The sequence below is a fragment of the Ambystoma mexicanum genome, chromosome 10, assembly GCF_040938575.1.
Source record: "Ambystoma mexicanum isolate Mex_15411 chromosome 10, UKY_AmexF1_1, whole genome shotgun sequence".
Lineage (NCBI taxonomy): Eukaryota > Metazoa > Chordata > Amphibia > Caudata > Ambystomatidae > Ambystoma > Ambystoma mexicanum.
Genome location: NC_090932.1, coordinates 1673092838 through 1673108341, shown reverse-complemented (window position 1 = coordinate 1673108341; position 15504 = coordinate 1673092838). Strand labels below are relative to the sequence as shown.

At 46.0% G+C, this 15504-nt stretch overlaps 1 protein-coding gene across 18 annotated transcripts in view; it reads right to left on the bottom strand.

Annotated features, from left to right (window-relative positions):
• Window positions 1–15504, bottom strand: part of RIMBP2 (RIMS binding protein 2) — a 2252680-nt gene that overhangs the window by 1752993 nt on the left and 484183 nt on the right. For all 18 annotated transcript variants that reach the window (XM_069620091.1, XM_069620095.1, XM_069620096.1 and 15 more), the window contains one exon: window positions 5346–5480. In XM_069620091.1, coding sequence (XP_069476192.1) covers window positions 5346–5480 — 135 coding nt within the window. The remainder of the gene's footprint in view (window positions 1–5345; window positions 5481–15504) is intronic.

The following is a 15504-nucleotide window of genomic DNA, read 5'->3' as shown; positions in this document are numbered from 1 at the left end:
GCAATTACCTACAGCATGCATAGAGCCTCCCGAAAAGGTGTTACATCAAGAGGGGCCTGGCAATTATGTGTTCAACAGTTGCTTTGTAACGAGCCGCATTACAAAGAAATGTGGTAAACGAATAATTGCCAGGCAGGCGTAAGGTGCAGAATATGCAGGAGACTGTTTAGCATCGGCACACTCTCTTCTGAAATGTCTAGTGTGAGAGTGCCCAGGATTCTGGGGCTAAAGCTCAAGTAGCCCAATAGTGGTGTACGCCCAATTAAAACCACCATCAGATTATTGAGAGGGATCACAATGGTTCACCAGTAATTTCTTACAAAAAGAGAACTGCTCTGAACTTATTTCTGATATTACTAATAACATCAGTGCAGGCATAGTGTAATCTAATTGCACACTATCACCATTCCCAATATCAACACTGAATATTTGTATATTCATGTAACAGAATCTACCGCAGAAAGGAAAGTCATTTGCATGTTTTAGACACTCAAAGAATCGCTATGCTGAATTGTGTCCTGCAGAAGGCCCCACATAATTACTGAGTATGGCCGAAACCCCCTGCCGATAACTTTTCTGTATGGCTATTAGGAATAAAAAATCCTTTTTTTGTAAAATCTATTAGAACAGACTAATCTACGACAATTGGTACGTATTAGGCATCTGGAATAAAAGATGCACTCTCTAAAAGTTCATGCACCAGGGATTTTAAAGCTGGGCGCTTTCATAAGGACATAGAACCCTACAAATCTATGTAGGCGCTCAATTACTTATGCCTTTGTTTTATACATGCTCTTTTCACGTTTCTTGTTGTGTTTTTGTAATTTCTTTTTTGTGAAAACATTTATGCTTCAACTTTTACTACTTCAATTGTGATCTCTATATATGTTTTTGTTCACAATTGGTAATTTTGTTATATATGTAAGTGTTCACAAGAGAATTTTGTTACGTCTTAATACAAATGTTTCATACTCACAGCCCCTGATGTGTGTGATTTTTTCCTTCCTGGACAATTTAATGGGCTACTAACTCTGGGATACATTCCATTAGTAATATTGGTAAAGGCTCCCCGATATAACTTGATTGGTTTTTGTTTCATTTATTGACAAAAATTGGGTCGAGCGTTTCCGAGTAGCAGTACTACTTCTTCTATGTTCTTCCATTTTTTGCCAGTCTTCTACTTCTCACCACGGGCATACCGAACCCCTAGGTTTGGATAACTTTTCTGTAAGAACAAGGGCCAAGGTTGAGACCCTCAGAAACCAGATTTAAAAGGAACCCTTGCTTCTTAGATGCTGTAAAAAGAGCAGTACTTGCTTTATATAAGACCTAATTACATTAAATGAACATAGTAAACTATCACAACAGGCATACACAAGGTGTGTATACAGATTAAAAATAAGAGCTTGGTCTGATTATCAGGCAAATGTACTAGACGATTCTAGCCCTATGCCCAATAACCAGTGCTAGCACTCTGCGAGGTTAGCCGATAATCCTTTCTTGCACAGTAGCTGGAGATCAATAAATTACAACTGCAATTACTGCTTATATGTCATATTACTACTATGTATACCGTACTACCATTGCATAAGTTAGCACTAGGTCTATTTCTTTGCTCATAGTATCTCAGGCAGCCTAAAGCCCACTGCGCTACTCAGTGAAATTGTGTCCTGGAACCCGCTGATCCTAACCGCTTTGCCTAATCTGCACATGACTTGACTGTTGGTTAATCATCCGTAATGTACATTATGCCTGTGGTTCCAATACTATGTCCATACTATATCTATGCACTATTGCCACATTCCTGTATTAGGTCATTTCATTTGCAATTACTTCTCGACCTTTGCACACCAGTATATCACATGCTTTACCGGTCTATAGCTAAACTGGCACTGCACTTACAATAAGCTTGGTATTATTTGAATTCCAACCATGCACTGAGGATTCTGTACGTAGTACTCCCTTCTACCTATAAGCTTAGCCATCACCTCAGCCATGAGACCACTAGCCTAATATTTCTAGCGTACTAATATATTAGTACCAATAAAGGAAAACTAGTCATGTCGGGTGCACTCCGAGCGTTAGTTCACACCCTAACCTGCATCATCCATTGTGCCCTGTTCCCACTAGCAGACACCATTGTCCAGTCCTTCCCATTCACCATGGACACCTGATAAATCCTAGGAACTCCATCACCTGCCTTACCATGGCGTCTTCATCTCCAGCCTCAGCCATCATAGCACTATCGACCTTCCTACAAAGAAACAATCTTGAAAGAGCTAGAATCTCCTGGACCACCACCAGACACCTGTATTAAAGACACCCATTGGTGTACAAATATACAAAATGCATTACAAGACAAAATATCCCGACTCCAGAAGCAAATAGAATACAAAAAAGCTCTATAACTGACCTGGACCCCAGCCTCGAGGCTCACAGAGCCACTACAAATGACCAGCCGCAATTCAACTTCACTCCGCTTACAATCAAAGAGGTTGAAACCGTTATGCTGAAACTCAAACCTTCCAATTGCAAAGGCGACACCTGCCCAGCCCCACTTATCAAGGAGGCCACGAAAGAGCTTGTCCCTTTCATTACTAACATCATCAATGCCTCCTTTGAATCCAGTAAAGTCCCAACTAACTTAACGTATGCATGGGCACTCCCATTATTAAAGAAACCATCATTAGACCCGAACAACCCCTGCAACCACCGGCCGATCACTACGGTACCTTTTCTATTAACATTTTAGACAGGGCAGCCTACATATAGATACAGCGACATCTGGAATCCAACAATCTGCTAGGACTAAGACAATCAGGCTTCAGACCTAGGCATGGGACAGAAACTGTGCTCATTGACTTAAAGACACAAATCCAAACGCTGAAGGACAAGGGCAAACTAGCCGTGCTTCTCCTTCTTGACTTGTCAGTGGCATTTGACTTGCTGAACCATGACATTTTATGCAAACACCTCTCAACTGCGGCTCTCTTCTCGACCCAAGCGAATGCCTGGATTAAGTCCTTTCTTAACAATAGATCTATGAGGGTCTTCACACCATCAGCTTCTGTCTGACTCACTCCAGTTACATGCGGAGTACCGCAGGGATCTTGCGTGTCCCCAACTCTCTACAATGTTTTCACCAAACCTCTTTTTCATAGACTTGATGATCTGGGAGTCATATACACAATCTATGCTGATGACACCCAGCTACTAGTACTTATCACTGGTGACGACATTACAGACAGTAAGACCCTTAATAACATCTACAGCATCATACAAGCCTGGATGGCGACACATGGACTGTGCTTGAACGACGAGAAGACCGAGTTGCTTCTTTTAGGGTCCCCTTCCAAACTAAACAAATTAGGAACAACTTTTAACTCCTTCAACATCGATGGCAACTTAATCAAAGTTGCCAAGACAGTGAAAACATTTGGAATCCACACCGACGCAGCACTCGCGCTAAATAGAGGAACTAACGCATTGGCTTCACCCACAGCACAGACATGCACGTTCATCACAGCCTGTCGGCCATATTTGTCCACACCCAATGGTATCACAATAGCCAGAGCTCTAGTATTACGCAAGCTTGACTACTGCAATACACTATACCTGGGAACCTCCCACCGTAATCTGAATAAAATGCAAGTCATGGTAAATAATGCCGTCAGGGCAGCTTCAAATATCCCCAGGAATCAACATGTCACTGCAGCTAGACAAAACATCAAATGGCTTAACATCAAGCAAAGAATCCATCTAAAATACTATCAGCCGACATGCCACCACCAGACCTACCAGATCAGCCCAATCTCACTCTGTCACTATTCCTAGATTCCAACAACAACGCACAGGAGGGGCTAGCTTTCCAATCCTAGCGGCCAAAAAATGGAATACAATACCTGCACCCTCAAGAGAGGAACCGGCCTTCCTCCTCTTCCGCAAAAAGGTTAAAACATGGCTGCTGGAGCAAGATCGAGAATAACAGGCAGGCTCACACTGTATATATGTTTTTATTCCGTCACTACCTTGCCACAGTAGCACCTGGTTCTACTGATATTGCCATGCCTGATGTAATTGTACATATTTTATATACATCTGTAAATTGCTGTATGCTCGTAACTAACTGTTAAGATATATAACTACGCCCTTTGTTTGACTGTAACATGTATGAATAGCGCCCAGATGCCTCCGGGCTGGGTCCGAGCTCTACAAATAAATAAACTATAAACTATGTGTCTGTTTATGCTTGTTTTGTGCCCACTAACATTGCATTATTATTTTTGCATACTATGGGCCTCATTACGACCCTGGCGGTACGGAGTGAACGCCGCCGTAAAAGGTGCCGGCGCCGTTCACACTGTACTGCCGCATTACGAGTTCCCCTCGCAGGACCCAGGAAGCAACGCCTGGGAAAACCAGGCATGCTTACCGGGTCCCGCGAGGGCAAGAGGGAACAAACAACGGGCCATCTCGTAATGGCCCGTTGTTTGCTCAACAATCCCATTCCCATTCAGCCCTATTGGGGCTGAAATGGGAATGGGGAAGGACCGTGTCCGGGTCCTTGGAGGGAGGAATTGCCGGGCCTTCCGAACTCGGAATGGCCCGTTAGTCCTTATTCCGAGGACCCAGACCCCGACGCGATTTCGGCGGCAGCCATGCCGCCAATAGCAACATGGTTACCGCAGAACTCATAATGAGGGCCTATATGTATTTCTCATACATATTATTTTTCTTGCAATACATTACACATTGAGAAAGTCAACAGGATGAACTCTGAAATCAGTTCCCAAAATCAAAAAAACCACAACTGCGTGTTCAGAAACAATGCGAGGAATGGCAGTCATTGCTAGCACTGCCCAGTCAGGTCTTCTCCTTGTTCATGCTCACTTTTTTACAACAGTAAATGACCAAACACCCTGTGACTGGAGTCCCCTGGGGACTCGCCCTGTCGCCACACCTTACCACAAAACAGTGGCAAACACAATATGCGATTAGCGGGACTAGGAACTCACTTTCTGTGTAGCTCTCAACACAACAAATAACACAATCTGATCATGGGAGACAAGTACCGTACATGTCCTGACCACAACACAGCAGCCAACACAATCTGCAATTGGTGGGAACAGGGTGCTCACCCTGAACCCCTCCCCAATAATGAAACAGCAAATAACGAATTCTGTGATTGGTGGGACCAGAGGACTCACCTTGTGTACAGCGACCGAGCATGACACAGTAACTAACACAATCTGATCGCAGCGCTCAGGCGATTTACATGAAGTACAATGCCAGGGTACGGCCCAGCAGTCAACACAATCTGTGAATGGTAGAAGCAGAGGACTCACCTTGTCAGATGAGAAGATGCACTTGGAAGCTCCGGGTGAGATGAAAGACAGCTGTCTCTGGAGCCACAGTAGCTCCTTCTGCGATTGCTTGAGTAGCTGCTCCACATCGCTCGGCCTCTGCCCGGTCAACCCTTCCTGCAGAGCAAAACTCAACATCATCAGTGGTGGGCTTTCAAAGGCCATACAGCAATCACATCATTGCCAGTCATGGTTACCTTTACGTATAACCCTAAGGGCTGAGGCGTGCATTACTGATCCCTGTGTGTCCATCTAAACGAACCTTTGGCACTATCATTTGAACAGACCATGAGTACTCGTATGTTTTAGGTACACCTCCAAAATCCAAGTAACTGTTTAAAAAAGTGCAGTGGGCTGTACTGCCATGAGTGCCTTTTCTATGAGTTCCTGCACTGTCTGGAGCTACAAAAAGAGTGAAAAATCTTGCCTTTCTGGCCAGCGAGACATGTGTAGCTTGACCCAATAGTAAAGCACTGCGGGCTGACTGGACACTTAGCTGGTAAACATGTGCAAGCTAGCACACATGAAGCCCTCACGTACCGTCCTTGCTGGATGTGGGACACGCTTAAGTAGGAGGGTGGGGGCCCTCTTCCACCCCAAGGCGGGCGTGCTGCAGGAATTCAGATGTAAGGGATAAGCAGGAGAAGAATGCAAACACCCGCCAGCTAGGATTGAGCGACTTACTGTGCTTCCCTGGTGCCAGCATCGCTTGGATCATCAGACACATAAAGCAGAATACAAATTGGATTATTAAACTGTATGCTTTAGGGCCCCTTGGAATGAATGAAGGCATTGACTTGGCAACTTTCACAACATTTGGAAAAATGCATATAACACTGCGAATGGAATGTGAGCGCTAATATACTAAAGAGATTCTAGAACAAATAATGCAATAGGTAAACACACTTAGGTTGCATTAATGAAATGTCTTAATATGGGTTCAAAGGTCAATATCTGCAATCATTGAAAATGTGAGATCATTTCTTGAAAGTATGGATGCAGATGCGGATTCATCTATTTACTGAATTGTTATGCTTATATTTTTCCATTAGTCACTGCTTTTATCTCGAAAAATAACCAGTGACTGAAATATGCCTGTATGCTGTGGGAATGAGTACATTTTATTTCACCATTGAAGAAACGCTACTTGAAAGATTACGTTCCTACGCCACACAGTTACGCCTTTCACATGTGAACCATTTGTAGTTCGTGAGCGACATTCACGTTGCCTCCTATGACCACAAAAAGTAAACAAAGTCTTGGCATCCATGACACAATGTTATCATTATTATAATTATATTAATTGTTCTATTATAAAACACTTAATACCAGAGACCAGTTTCTAAGCGCGAGACTCGGATTCAAACGTGTGTTGCTATGCGTTTTCTTGCTTCCAAGACAAGCATGTTGCCCCTGAGCTATCCTCCCAGCCATATTGTTTCAAACATAAAACAGCAACAGTGAGAAAAGATGAAAAATTCCACAAAAGCACAGAGTACATGAGTATGTGTGTATGTATGTATTTAGGTATGTATTGTGACAAATCTGTGGATGCCATCCCTTCTCCCGGAGGGGGTGACCTTTCCCATGGGGCCAGGGCAGTTGTGTCCGCAGTACAATAGTTCCCACAGGGGGTGGTGCACCAGGAGAGGATCACATGGGAGAGGAAGCCCCTTATGGGATTAGGGACGACCATTCCCTGAGAATGCAGTATACTTCCACTTTGTTAGACCCTCCCTCTTTCCCCAAGACAAACTCTCCTTCCCTTTTTCCAACCAGTGCCAATATCTGTTATTGTAAGGTTAACCAACCTAGTATGCTAGACCGAACTAGCGGTCTTGACAATACAAATTGCTTTCCATATAGCTCCATAAAAGTACTGTGAAGAAGATGATGATGAGGAGTATGAAGATCACTCCAGAGAACTGGAGTGAACAGTCTAGTCTCTCACCGCATTTGATTGGTCAAAGGAAATACAAAATAGCAGAGAGAAACTAACATGGAGAGAGCCATGCACTGACGAGGAAACCCAGAAGATGCCGACCTGGCGAATAGGGGAGTGCAGCACAAAACGCCGTGCATGGTGGTGAACGGGAGCATGAAGATAGTTCACGGAGAAGGAGCTATTTCGTACGCTGCCCGAACAACCCTCCGGGCATCACAAAGTCCGGCAAGCCACCGGAAAGCAAAAGCGCTTTCCAAGCAGGGGCCAGCGACTGACGAAGCAACCGCCGACGAGAAGTGGAACTCGAGTGCGGCTGGAGACAGAAGGCCCAGCCCGAGGAAGAAGAATTGACCGGCGGAGATGCTGTCAACCCAAGAGAACACCCGAATTCTGTTGAAGCCTCACATCAGAGCACCAGTGCTCAGAAGATGTGAACCACACAAACAGATATGCAGGCAGTCCAAGAGGCGCTATAGGTCCGGGAGGAATCGAGGAACAATTGCAGAACAGTAAGAGGGTCTGGTACCCTGAGAGGAACAGAGATAATACAGAAGGAAACATATGCTTGGCAGGAGAGTAAACCAATTTATTGTGACAGCGCATTGAGAGTCTAGGACCTGCGCCTATATGAGAGCCGGAAAAAAAAAGAGGCTCTTGGAACCTGAGAGACACAGACACAGTCCAAAAGGAAGCATATGCTTGGCAGGAGAGTACACCAAGCTGATATAATACAGCTTTGCGAGTCTGGGACTCATACCCACATGAGAATCTAAGTACACAGTCGCATTTATTTAAGAAGTTGTGGGGTCTAGGACCCAATCACGGAGGGAGGAGACGAGCTCCTAAAGTAGGACCAGAAGGAACGCAGGGGAAATGAGCTAACCCCGAATCATTGGAGCAGTACCTTGTGGAGAAGGAGCATTTCTTTTGTTGTTTTGATCACACAAGACATTGGGAACTTTTATGCTGGCAAGAACCGTCATTACCACTTTCACTTCTGAAAACAACGTCCTTGCACATCAGATTTAAGTTATTAGTATTAGGGTCAGAAGCAGGCGTTTTACACACGGCAGTGACTGACTATTTGTTTGACATCCTGATATTTTCCTTAGACTTCTATGAGGCAGGGAAGCCCCCCTTACCTCTAGGGACAGAGAGGCATTTTCCCAACACTTTTATTGGTTATTCAAGGTTTATAACCCAATCGATGCCACCTTTGTGGAGCCTTACTTCTGCTCTCTGACAGAGCGTATGTATGGGATCTATAAATCACAAGACTCGCTGGAATGCAATGGAATGCAGAGCATATAGCATAGTGCACTGTTTGCCTTTGCTATAAGATTGATAAATGATGGGGGGATTGAACATTTTGGGAAAAATCACTTTTGATGCAGAGAGCAGAATAGAGAGTGATCCTATAATGATGGATACACCAAAGTAAGAACTTGAAGAAGAAAAGTGTAATCATAGAGACAGGCCTCAGCACCTCCTATCCTATAATCATAGAGACAGGCCTCAGCACCTCCTATCCTATAATCATAGAGACAGGCCTCAGCACCTCCTATCCTATAATCATAGAGACAGGCCTCAGCACCTCCTATCCTATAATCATAGAGACGGGCCTCAGCACCTCCTATCCTATAACCATAGAGACAGGCCTCAGCACCTCCTATCCTATAATCATAGAGACAGGCCTCAGCACCCCCTATCCTATAATCATAGAGACAGGCCTCAGCACCTCCTCAGCACCTCCTATCCTATAATCATAGAGACAGGCCTCAGCCCCTCCTATTCTATAATCATAGAGACAGGCCTCAGCACCTCCTATCCTATAATCATAGAGACAGGCCTCAGCACCTCCTATCCTATAACCATAGAGACAGGCCTCAGCCCCTCCTATTCTATAACCATGGAGACAGGCCTCAGCACCTCCTATCCTATAATCATAGAGACGGGCCTCAGCACCCCCTATCCTATAATCATAGAGACAGGTCTCAGCACCTCCTATCCTATAATCATAGAGACAGGCCTCAGCACCTCCTATCCTACAATCATAGAGACAGGCCTCAGCACCTCCTATCCTAGGCCTCAGCACCCCCTATCCTATAATCACAGAGACAGGTCTCAGCACCTCCTATCCTATAATCATAGAGACAGGCCTCAGCACCTCCTCAGCACCTCCTATCCTATAATCATAGAGACAGGCCTCAGCACCTCCTATCCTATAATCATAGAGACAGGCCTCAGCACCTCCTATCCTATAATCATAGACACAGGCCTCAGCACCTCCTACTATAATCATAGAGACAGGCCTCAGCACCTCCTATCCTATAATCATAGAGACAGGCCTCAGCACCTCCTATCCTATAATCATAGAGACAGGCCTCAGCACCTCCTATCCTATAATCATAGAGACAGGCCTCAGCACCTCCTATCCTATAATCATAGAGACAGGCCTCAGCACCTCCTATCCTATAACCATAGAGACAGGCCTCAGCCCCTCCTATTCTATAACCATGGAGACAGGCCTCAGCACCTCCTATCCTATAATCATAGAGACAGGCCTCAGCACCTCCTATCCTATAATCATAGCGACAGGCCTCAGCACCTCCTATCCTAGGCCTCAGCACCCCCTATCCTATAATCATAGAGACGGGCCTCAGCACCCCCTATCCTATAATCATAGAGACAGGTCTCAGCACCTCCTATCCTATAATCATAGAGACAGGCCTCAGCACCTCCTCAGCACCTCCTATCCTATAATCATAGAGACAGGCCTCAGCACCTCCTATCCTATAATCATAGAGACAGGCCTCAGCACCTCCTATCCTATAATCATAGAGACAGGCCTCAGCACCTCCTCAGCACCTCCTATCCTATAATCATAGAGACAGGCCTCAGCACCTCCTATCCTATAATCATAGACACAGGCCTCAGCACCTCCTACTATAATCATAGAGACAGGCCTCAGCACCTCCTATCCTATAATCATAGAGACAGGCCTCAGCACCTCCTATCCTATAATCATAGAGACAGGCCTCAGCACCTCCTACTATAATCATAGAGACAGGCCTCAGCACCTCCTATCCTATAATCATAGAGAAAGGCCTCAGCCCCTCCTATTCTATAATCATAGAGACAGGCCTCAGCACTTCCTATCCTATAATCATAGAGACAGTTCTCAGCACCTCCTCAGCACCTCCTATCCTATAATCATAGAGACAGGCCTCAGCACCTCCTATCCTATAATCATAGAGACAGGCCTCAGCACCTCCTATCCTATAATCATAGAGACGGGCCTCAGCACCTCCTATCCTATAATCATAGAGACGGGCCTCAGCACCTCCTATCCTATAATCATAGAGACGGGCCTCAGCACCTCCTATCCTACAATCATAGAGACGGGACTCAGCACCTCCTATCCTATAATCATAGAGACGGGCCTCAGCACCTCCTATCCTACAATCATAGAGACGGGCCTCAGCACCTCCTATCCTATAATCATAGAGACGGGCCTCAGCATCCCCTATCCTACAATCATAGAGACAGGCCTCAGCACCTCCTATCCTATAATCATAGAGACTGGCCTCAGCACCTCCTATCCTATAATAATAGAGACAGGCCTCAGCACCTCCTATCCTATAATCATAGAGACAGGTCTCAGCACCTCCTATACCTCCTATCCTATAATCATAGAGACTGGCCTCAGCACCTCCTATCCTATAATCATAGAGACAGGCCTCAGCACCTCCTATCCTATAATCATAGAGACAGGTCTCAGCACCTCCTATCCTATAATCATAGAGACAGGCCTCAGCACCTCCTATCCTATAATCATAGAGACAGGCCTCAGCACCTCCTACTATAATCATAGAGACAGGCCTCAGCACCTCCTATCCTATAATCATAGAGACGGGCCTCAGCACCTCCTATCCTATAATTATAGAGACGGGCCTCAGCACCTCCTATCCTATAATCATAGAGACAGGTCTCAGCACCTCCTATCCTATAATCATAGAGACAGGCCTCAGCACCTCCTATCCTATAATCAAAGAGAGAGGCCTCAGCACCTCCTACTATAATCATAGAGACAGGCCTCAGCACATCCTATCCTATAATCATAGAGACGGGCCTCAGCACCTCCTATCCTATAATTATAGAGACGGGCCTCAGCACCTCCTATCCTATAATCATAGAGACAGGTCTCAGCACGTCCTATCCTATAATCATAGAGACAGGCCTCAGCACCTCCTATCCTATAATCATAGAGACAGGCCTCAGCACCTCCTACTATAATCATAGAGACAGGCCTCAGCACCTCCTACTATAATCATAGAGACAGGCCTCAGCACCTCCTACTATAATCATAGAGACAGGCCTCAGCACCTCCTACTATAATCATAGAGACAGGCCTCAGCACCTCCTATCCTATAATCATAGAGACAGGCCTCAGCACCTCCTATCCTATAATCATAGAGACAGGCCTCAGCACCTCCTATCCTATAATCATAGAGACAGGCCTCAGCACATCCTATCCTATAACCATAGAGACAGGCCTCAGCCCCTCCTATTCTATAACCATAGAGACAGGCCTCAGCACCTCCTATCCTATAATCATAGAGACAGGCCTCAGCACCTCCTATCCTATAATCATAGAGACAGGCCTCAGCACCTCCTATCCTAGGCCTCAGCACCCCCTATCCTATAATCACAGAGACAGGTCTCAGCACCTCCTATCCTATAATCATAGAGACAGGCCTCAGCACCTCCTCAGCACCTCCTATCCTATAATCATAGAGACAGGCCTCAGCACCTCCTATCCTATAATCATAGAGACAGGCCTCAGCACCTCCTATCCTATAATCATAGACACAGGCCTCAGCACCTCCTACTATAATCATAGAGACAGGCCTCAGCACCTCCTATCCTATAATCATAGAGACAGGCCTCAGCACCTCCTATCCTATAATCATAGAGACAGGCCTCAGCACCTCCTATCCTATAATCATAGAGACAGGCCTCAGCACCTCCTATCCTATAATCATAGAGACAGGCCTCAGCACCTCCTATCCTATAACCATAGAGACAGGCCTCAGCACCTCCTATCCTATAATCATAGAGACAGGCCTCAGCACCTCCTATCCTATAATCATAGAGACAGGCCTCAGCACCTCCTATCCTATAATCATAGAGACAGGCCTCAGCACCTCCTACTATAATCATAGAGACAGGCCTCAGCACCTCCTATCCTATAATCATAGAGACAGGCCTCAGCCCCTCCTATTCTATAATCATAGAGACGGGCCTCAGCACTTCCTATCCTATAATCATAGAGACAGTTCTCAGCACCTCCTATCCTATAATCATAGAGACGGGCCTCAGCACCTCCTATCCTATAATCATAGAGACGGGCCTCAGCACCTCCTATCCTACAATCATAGAGACGGGACTCAGCACCTCCTATCCTATAATCATAGAGACGGGCCTCAGCACCTCCTATCCTACAATCATAGAGACGGGACTCAGCACCTCCTATCCTATAATCATAGAGACGGGCCTCAGCACCTCCTATCCTACAATCATAGAGACGGGCCTCAGCACCTCCTATCCTATAATCATAGAGACGGGCCTCAGCATCCCCTATCCTATAATCATAGAGACAGGCCTCAGCACCTCCTATCCTATAATCATAGAGACTGGCCTCAGCACCTCCTATCCTATAATCATAGAGACAGGCCTCAGCACCTCCTATCCTATAACCATAGAGACAGGCCTCAGCCCCTCCTATCCTATAACCATAGAGACAGGTCTCAGCCCCTCCTATCCTATAACCATAGAGACAGGCCTCAGCACCTCCTATCCTATAACCATAGAGACAGGCCTCAGCACCTCCTATCCTATAATCATAGAGACAGGTCTCAGCACCTCCTATCCTATAATCATAGAGACAGGCCTCAGCACCTCCTATCCTATAATCATAGAGACAGGCCTCAGCACCTCCTACTATAATCATAGAGACAGGCCTCAGCACCTCCTATCCTATAATCATAGAGACGGGCCTCAGCACCTCCTATCCTATAATTATAGAGACGGGCCTCAGCACCTCCTATCCTATAATCATAGAGACAGGTCTCAGCACCTCCTATCCTATAATCATAGAGACAGGCCTCAGCACCTCCTATCCTATAATCAAAGAGAGAGGCCTCAGCACCTCCTACTATAATCATAGAGACAGGCCTCAGCACATCCTATCCTATAATCATAGAGACGGGCCTCAGCACCTCCTATCCTATAATTATAGAGACGGGCCTCAGCACCTCCTATCCTATAATCATAGAGACAGGTCTCAGCACGTCCTATCCTATAATCATAGAGACAGGCCTCAGCACCTCCTATCCTATAATCATAGAGACAGGCCTCAGCACCTCCTACTATAATCATAGAGACAGGCCTCAGCACCTCCTACTATAATCATAGAGACAGGCCTCAGCACCTCCTACTATAATCATAGAGACAGGCCTCAGCACCTCCTATCCTATAATCATAGAGACAGGCCTCAGCACCTCCTATCCTATAATCATAGAGACAGGCCTCAGCACATCCTATCCTATAACCATAGAGACAGGCCTCGGCCCCTCCTATTCTATAACCATAGAGACAGGCCTCAGCACCTCCTATCCTATAATCATAGAGACAGGCCTCAGCACCTCCTATCCTATAATCATAGAGACAGGCCTCAGCACCTCCTATCCTAGGCCTCAGCACCCCCTATCCTATAATCACAGAGACAGGTCTCAGCACCTCCTATCCTATAATCATAGAGACAGGCCTCAGCACCTCCTCAGCACCTCCTATCCTATAATCATAGAGACAGGCCTCAGCACCTCCTATCCTATAATCATAGAGACAGGCCTCAGCACCTCCTATCCTATAATCATAGACACAGGCCTCAGCACCTCCTACTATAATCATAGAGACAGGCCTCAGCACCTCCTATCCTATAATCATAGAGACAGGCCTCAGCACCTCCTATCCTATAATCATAGAGACAGGCCTCAGCACCTCCTATCCTATAATCATAGAGACAGGCCTCAGCACATCCTATCCTATAACCATAGAGACAGGCCTCAGCACCTCCTATCCTAGGCCTCAGCACCCCCTATCCTATAATCACAGAGACAGGTCTCAGCACCTCCTATCCTATAATCATAGAGACAGGCCTCAGCACCTCCTCAGCACCTCCTATCCTATAATCATAGAGACAGGCCTCAGCACCTCCTATCCTATAATCATAGAGACAGGCCTCAGCACCTCCTATCCTATAATCATAGAGACAGGCCTCAGCACCTCCTATCCTATAATCATAGACACAGGCCTCAGCACCTCCTACTATAATCATAGAGACAGGCCTCAGCACCTCCTATCCTATAATCATAGAGACAGGCCTCAGCACCTCCTATCCTATAATCATAGAGACAGGCCTCAGCACCTCCTATCCTATAATCATAGAGACAGGCCTCAGCACCTCCTACTATAATCATAGAGACAGGCCTCAGCACCTCCTATCCTATAATCATAGAGACAGGCCTCAGCCCCTCCTATTCTATAATCATAGAGACGGGCCTCAGCACTTCCTATCCTATAATCATAGAGACAGTTCTCAGCACCTCCTATCCTATAATCATAGAGACGGGCCTCAGCACCTCCTATCCTATAATCATAGAGACGGGCCTCAGCACCTCCTATCCTACAATCATAGAGACGGGACTCAGCACCTCCTATCCTATAATCATAGAGACGGGCCTCAGCACCTCCTATCCTACAATCATAGAGACGGGACTCAGCACCTCCTATCCTATAATCATAGAGACGGGCCTCAGCACCTCCTATCCTACAATCATAGAGACGGGCCTCAGCACCTCCTATCCTATAATCATAGAGACGGGCCTCAGCATCCCCTATCCTATAATCATAGAGACAGGCCTCAGCACCTCCTATCCTATAATCATAGAGACTGGCCTCAGCACCTCCTATCCTATAATCATAGAGACAGGCCTCAGCACCTCCTATCCTATAACCATAGAGACAGGCCTCAGCCCCTCCTATCCTATAACCATAGAGACAGGTCTCAGCCCCTCCTATCCTATAACCATAGAGACAGGCCTCAGCACCTCCTATCCTATAACCATAGAGACA